Here is a 7,991-nt window from a genome sequence, read left to right on the forward strand (position 1 = left end):
GGAAAAGGAGGAGGAGGAAACAGAGGGAGAGGAAAGAGGAGGAAAAAGAAGAAGAGGAAAAGAGAAAGATTGAGGAAGAAGGAGAAAGAAGGAAGAGGTAGAGGACGTGGAAGCGGCAGGGAGGGAAAGAGAAAGGGTGAGAAGAAATACTAGTAGAAAACTAAATAGATAAGACAGCAGAAATATGCCATGGTATATCAAAAGTCACCATAAATACAAATGGCCTCAATTTACCTTTTGAAACACAGATACTCAGATTTGAGTAAAGACATGTTGTGGAGGAATTTTAAAGCCTGAAGGAAGACCAAGTGGTATTTTAGGAGAAATGTTATCATTTTGCTGTATGCTGAGTGACAATCAATGGAGAGTGCTTGTAAGAACGAAAACAACAAATGCAAAAATGGTAGAAGGGAGAAGATAGCTAAGTTTATAATTCTAAGTTATTGAAAGAAGAGAGGAAATTATATTAAGAATTTATTCACAAACTTAAAGGCTTGATTTTTAAAACAATGCTAAAATAGACCTCTAGCAAAAAATGAAACCTCCTTATTGATTTAAAAAAAAAAAAAACGCTAAAAGTAGATATTCAACAAATTATAAAGCCACTTTTCATCCAATCTGAAAAGTTAGATAAAATGAATAATTTTCTAGAACTTATGAATTATGAAAATTTACCAGGGAGGAATTAAAAAGTTGGAATTAAATGTATAGTCCAATGTCTCTCTACTCATTTCACACTCACTGTCTGCTTCCCTCACCTGCCCTTAAGAAAATATGAAGACAAATTTGCCACATGTTCAAAGAATGGTTGGTTTCTATCTCATCCAAACTACTCAACAGGGGAGAAGACACAGAAGTCTATCAATTCACTTTAATTATTCTTAGGGTTTAGGATAGGCTTAGGGTTAATATTCAGTGGATTTGCAACTTGGGTAAAACTGAGGCAACTATAGGCCAGTTTCTCCTATGAACATAGATACTAAATAGTAATTTAAGTATTAGAAAATTGGATCCTTTAGTGTATTAAAAATATATAATCACCAAAAAAGAGATACGAATGACAAATAAGAATATGAAAAGATGCTCTACATCATATGCTATCAGAGAAATTCAAGTGAAAACCAGAATGAGACACACTACATGTCTATTAGAATGTCCAGAATCTGAAACACTCACAACACCAAATATTCGGAATATGTGGGACAATGTTGCAATCCAAAACAAAATCATTCATTGCTAGTAAGAATGCAAAGTGGTACAGCCACTCTGGAAGACATTTGGTGGTTTCTGCAAAATGAAACATACTATTACCATACGATCCACACTCCTTGGTATTTACTCAAAGGAGCTGAAAAGTTATGTCCACACAGAAACCTGCACAAGGATGTTTATAGCAGCTTTATTTATAATTTCCAAAACTCGGAGGCAACCAAGATGTCCTTCAGTAGGTAAATGGGTGAACTATAGGAGAACCAGACAATGGAATATTATACAGCAGTAAAGAGAAATGAGCCGTCAAGCTATGGGAAGACATGACAGAACTTTACATGCATATTACTAAGTGAAAGAAGCCAATTTGGAAAGACTACATACTGTATGGTTCTGACTATATGATATCCCGAAAAAGATGAAACTATGGAAGCAGTAAAAAGATCAGTGGTTGCCAGGAGCTGAAGAGGAGGGAAAATAAATAGAGCACACAGGATTTTTAGGGCAGTAAAAACTCTGTATGATAACATAATGATCGATACATGTCTTATGATACATTTGCTCAAGCCCATAGAATATAGGACACCACGAGTGAACCCAATATGAGCTTTGGATTCAGAGATTGTGATGTGTCAGTGGTTAATGCACCAACTTTATGATTTATGCATTTAAAGTACAGAATTCAATGTTTTAAAAAATACTATGTTAGGACTATATTAAGAGTTGTGCAATCACCACCAGAATCAACTTTAGAACAATTTCATCACACCAAAAAGAAACCCCTTAGCTGTTAGCAGTCAATCCCCATTTCCCTCCTACTTTCCACACCTAAGCAATTACCAATCTACTTTCTGCCCCAATGAATTTGCCTATTTGGACATTTCATATAAATAGAATCATATAATATGTCATCTTTTGGGACTGGCTTCTTTCACTTAGCTTAATGTCTTCAGGGTGCTTCCATGTTATAAAATGTATCAATACTTCCATTTTCATATGTATACCAATATTTATTGCCTGATAATATTCTGTTGTATGGGTATACCTTATTTGTTTGTTCACTTATCAGTTGTTTAGGTTGTTTCCACTTTTTGGTTATTACGAATAATGCTGCTATGAACATCTATTTACAAGTTTTGTGTAGACTTATGTTTTCATTACTCTTGTATCCAAACCTAGGATTGGAATTTGGGGATCATATGACAACCTTACATTTTGAATTTTGAAGAACTGCCAATCTGTTTTACAAAGTGGTTGCTTCACTTTACATTTCCATGAACAATGTGTGAGGGTTCTAATTAACCCACATCTTCACCAACACTCATTATTGTCTATTTTATTATAGTTATCCCAGTGGGTATAAAGTGGTATCCCACTGTGACGTGGATTAATGACTGATGATTTTGAGCATGGCTTCAGGTGTCTACTGGCCATCAGTATATCTTTTATCTATCTACTCAAATCCTTTACCAATTTTTAAATTATTTTTATTAAGTTATAAGAGTTCTTTATATTTCAAGACACAAGTCCTGTGTCAGAGATATGACTTGCAAATATTGTTTTCCATTCTCTGGGTTGTCATTTTACTTTGTTGATAACTTTTGAAACTTACAAGATTTTAATTTTGATGCAGTCCAACTTAATAATTTTTACTCTTTTGCTTATGCTTTGGTATCACCTTTAAAATACAATTCCAAAACCAAAATAATGCAGATTTATTCCTATGTTCTCTTCTAATAGTTTTATAGTTTTATCTCCTACTAAATATAACACTATTAATCCATTTTGAGTTAATATTTGTATACAGTATGAGGTGAGGTTCAATTTCAAACTTTTGATGTGGCTCTCCACTTGTTCTAGCACCATTTTAACCATAATGATGGGCTTATTTCTGGACACTAAGGTCTATTCCATTGATCTACAGATCTATTCTTACACTATTATCACTGTTGATTTCTATTGCTTCATATAAGTTTGGAAATCAGAAAGTGTGATTTCTTCAACTTTTTCTTCAAAATTATTTTGGCTATTCAAGTTTCCATGAAATTACATGTGAATTTTTGGATCAACTTGTCCATTTCTACAAATAAGCCAGTTAGGATTCTGATAGTAGTTGCATTGAACCTGTATAAATCAATTTAGAGAGTAATGCCATCTCAACAATGTTAGTACTTCAGTCCATGAATATGGGATGATTTCCCATTAATTTAAGTCTTCTTTAATCTAGTAAAAATTTTTGTAGCTTCCTATACATAAAACTTGCATTTCTTTTGTTGAATTTATGTCTAGTTTTAAATTTATTCTTGCTTATATGGTAGCATTTTCTTAATTTAATTTAATTTCTTTATCTCTAGTATATATACATACAATTGATTTTCTGTGTTGATCTTGCAGTCAGCCACATTACTGAACTTGTTTATTAATGATAATATCACAGAATTTTTGATACACCATATTAACATGATTCTAAATTTCATATGGAAGGGCTAGCTAAGGACTAAGGGAGTTGCCTAAATCTGCCTCCTGATAACCCTCCAAAACAAAATCACAAGACGAAAAATGAAACTACATTAAAATTATGTTCCTATCATACCTAAAAAAATTTAATTCTTTTTGAATATTAATTACTAAAATTGTTGCAATCTTTATAAATAAATAAAAGAAAATAGAAATCCTAGGAACATTTTTTGTAAGTAAAAGTATATTTTATCTATAAAAAGTATGGAGGAAAGGGTAGTCTTTTTCAACAAATGATCCTGGTATCCCTATAGAAGAAAAAATGAACATCAGTCTTTAGCTCTCAATAAACACAAAAATTAACTCAAAATGGATTGCAGATGTAAACATTAAAGTTAAAACTATAAAACGTCCAGACAAAGACAGTAGAAAAAAATCTTTGCTACTTTGGTCCAGGCAAAGATTTCCTAGTTCTCAAAAAGCAAGAATCATAACGAAAAAATTTTATAAATTAGACCTCATCAAAATTGAATGTTTTTCTCTTCAAATAAAGCCATCAAGGACATAAAAAGCAATCAAGCCACGATAGGAAAATATCCACAATTAATTTTTCAACAAAAGAAGTTTCTCCAGAATATATAGGGAACTCTTCCAAATACAAAATTAGACACCAACTGACCAAATTAAAAATACTCAAACATTTTGAACATATGTTTCACAAAAGAAGATATGCAAGTGGCCAATAAGCACATATAAAGATGCTCAATATCATTAGTCATCTGGGAAATGCAATTTAAAACAACTAGGAGAGGATGATGACATTACACCCCCACTAAAATGGCTAACGTTAAAAAGACTGACAATACTATTGGTGGAGGATGTAAGGTAATAACTTAGAAATTTTACTCCAGGTATTTGCCAAAGAGAAAAAAACATGGGGGCATCTGGGTGGCTCAGTTGGTTAAGACTCTGCCTTCAGCTCAAGTCATGATCCCAGGGTCCTGGGATCGAGCCCCACATCGGGCTTTCTGCTCAGCGGGGAGCCTCCTTCCTCCCCTCTCTCTCTGCCGGCTTGTGTTCTCTCTCTCTCTCTGTCAAATAAATAAATAAAATATTTTAAAAAATAGAAAAAAACATGTCCGCACAGTGACTTCTACACAAAGATTCATAGCAGATTGACTCACAGTAGCCGAAAGTCTGGAAGTAACCCCAATGTCCCAATAATAGTTGAATGAATAGATAAAATGTGGTGTATCCTCACAGTGGAATACTACTCATGAAATAAAAGAACCAACTCCTGATACCTGCAACAACATGAATGACTCTCTAGAACATTATATCGAGTGCCATATGCCAAACATAAAAAACCACTTACTACTTGATTTTATCTATGTGAAATGAGTGAAAAAATGAATTTAATCTATAGGAACAGAAAGCAGTTCAGAGGGTGCTGGGACTGGGCAAGGGAGCTGAGTTGACGGGGAAGTGTCACAGAACTTTTTGGGGATGATAGAGATAGTTTAGGTCTTAACTGTGGTGGTGGTTAGGTAGATGCATATATTTGTCAAAAGTCATACATTTTTACCTCAAATTAGTATGTCTTGCTGTAAATTGTACCTGATAAATTTGATCTAGGCATTTATTACATTCTCCATCTCAAGTTATGATGACTAGTTACTGGAGGCTTCCAAATAATGACAGTTAAGTTTATCAGTACTACCAATGACAGATTTTCAGCACAGTGGAATCTAGAAATCCCAAGATGAATCATAATATATAGAAGAGGAAGAGGATATTCTCAGAGGTCTTCAGGTCAGTGGACTCTTTCAGGTCCTCGGTGCCACTTCAGAGTGACATTTCCTCTGTTAAGGGACCTCTAAAGCAAATTGGGTAAGACCAGATGTCTTTCTTTTAATTTCACGATTAATTCAGTTAAAATGTGGTTATTGATCATCATAATTATAATAGGAAGAATGGTTTTTTTCCATGTCTTTTTTTCATATTTTATATTCTTATTCTTTTAACAGGGCCAGGCTCACCTCAGAATTTTAGCTGCAGTGATGAAAGTGCAACTAGCATCATGCTCACCTGGAAACCCCCTAAAGATATTTTTCATACTTATACTCTTTGTTATCAGGATACAGGTAATTTGTTTAAGATATAATTCCATATCAGGAAAGATAATTCCAGAAGTGAAAAATGCTAGAAATGGGGGTTGAGCTAGTGAGTGACTGTGATAAGCACCATAGATGCCTTAATTTTAGAACTGCTTCCACTCTCTGTGGGCTCTCCAGTCTCTGATGCCTAGAACATCCCCAATATTTGCTTGTCTTTCTTGATCTGTCTTAGTTCTAATATTTACACTCCAAAGCCTGGAGAAAAAATATCTGCAAATAATACTCATTATTATTTTCCAAATATTATGTAAGTTGCATGGTTCAAACTCCTTATTCAGGCTCACAAAAAAACAAATACCTCTCAAAATTTGTTCCTGGTGGTATACACAAAATATTGGATGAATAAATAGGAAAGTTTGCCTAATTTAGCCATGGAAGCCAGTTTAATGGCAGAGGAATCTTGGAGCATAGTTCTAGTTAAAGTTAGACTTTGTAGAAATAAATGTCATTCAAAAAATGTGCTACGACCATGAGCACTTCAGCCATGAGCCCTCCAAATGAGAGTCTATTTAAGGGGAAAAAAAACATCTCCTGGATAACTTAAAGTATCCAAAATGCTTGTAGAAAACTGTAGGCATCACTGGACCCCCTCCCAGCCAACTCAGCATGTGAGAGCTCACTTGCCAATCCTTTACTTGTAGCTTAAAGTAGGCCTGAGCTGAATAGCGTACAGAATTCCATCTCTTTGCTTGGTAGGAAAGAAACAGACATACATTTAAAATTCTGAAATTGCTTTTTTCTAGCATATTGTTTATATTTTGACAATGTTCAGGAACATTGTTCCTGCTGGTTGTTTGACTCTTAATAATGAAACTACTAAAGCAGAGTTAAATACACATGCATTTTCAAATTAGCGTAAGAGGATTCAAAGGCTGTGGAGAAGCAATACATGCCTTCTACTTGCTGTAATGGTAATTTCAAAAGTTAGGTCTATGGGAAAAGAAAATTGAAATTACAGGAAGATAAAACAGCAAAACAATTAGATACTTGCTCAGACCTTTCTTGTACAAACTTCCTTGGTTTGGATTCTGTATGAACACATTGTTTGGCTTTCTTTTCTCTTCTCTGAGTCGTCTACTCACTATTCCTTACTGTACTCTTCCTTTTCCAAACTCTCTCCTATGGAGTATTTTGAATGGAAGACTATATGGTAAACATTTATGAGTGGTGTTTATTACTCCTTTGTACTCTGCACAGCTTTTAAAAAATGTCTACTTTAATAATCAGGTTAAGGAGGATGTAATTATTAGCAGTCTGACAAATTTTGTTTTATTTTAGTTTTATTTTCTTTGCAACTAGTACAGCTCCTTTTTATTTAGTGCCACCAAATATATGGCTATCTAAATGTAACATTTGAACAGGATTGGGGGGGGGAAAGAAGGGAGAGCTGGCCAATATCAGGCTATGTGTGTCCTTCTATTTCACCTTTCATATTTTCCCCCATTTCCCCACCTTTCATATTTTCCTCCATTTCCCCCCAAATCAACTGCCGTAAGAAGAAAGGTGTTCTGCTATTCTATTCATCTCAAACATATGCCATGAGATCCTCTTCAATTTTATCAGGGAGTTGATAGGATTTTAACATTGTTAAAATGATTATTTTAATTACTTTCATTATTTCAAGTAATATCACTATTAAAAATCCACAGGAATAAAGTCTATGAAGTACTATTGCAGATTATATTGCTTTTTAGTTGGGTATTACATTTGATTTCATTATTTCATAATCCAATCACTTCAGTGTCTCTGAAAGCTACATATTGAAGGAGAACGAAAATGTAGTTTCCTACATTTACTTAGTTTCCTCTTTGTTGGGTGTTTTCATAATATTTTAAGATTTTGTTAAGCATTTCAATAATAACTCTGAAAAAAGTAATGTATCCATTATTCATGTGATGCAACTCAGGATCACAGAACTTCTGATAAATGTTCAAATTCAACAGCTTGAACTGTGCTCTTTTGGCTACTGTGTTGTTCATGTTTTTAGCATGAGCTACTTTGAGAAACTGTAGTATTTTATATTAACTTAAGGATGACAAGTGACAAGAAGTTCCCCCAATAATGGGAAAGAGCCATCTATGCTTTGTTGCATCCAAAGTACTATATTTGTGTGTTTGTGTGTGTGTGTGTGTGTGTGTGTGTGTGTGT

At 34.0% G+C, this 7,991-nt stretch overlaps 1 protein-coding gene across 5 annotated transcripts in view; it reads left to right on the forward strand.

The window, feature by feature from the left end:
* Positions 1 to 7,991, forward strand: part of LOC111150935 (protein tyrosine phosphatase, receptor type C) — a 126,176-nt gene that overhangs the window by 75,119 nt on the left and 43,066 nt on the right. For all 5 annotated transcript variants that reach the window (XM_022508625.1, XM_022508626.1, XM_022508627.1 and 2 more), the window contains one exon: positions 5,694 to 5,810. In XM_022508625.1, coding sequence (XP_022364333.1) covers positions 5,694 to 5,810 — 117 coding nt within the window. The remainder of the gene's footprint in view (positions 1 to 5,693; positions 5,811 to 7,991) is intronic.

This window comes from Enhydra lutris, unplaced genomic scaffold (assembly GCF_002288905.1).
Source record: "Enhydra lutris kenyoni isolate GAN:26980312 unplaced genomic scaffold, ASM228890v2 scaffoldscaffold25, whole genome shotgun sequence".
Classification (NCBI taxonomy): Eukaryota; Metazoa; Chordata; class Mammalia; order Carnivora; family Mustelidae; genus Enhydra; species Enhydra lutris.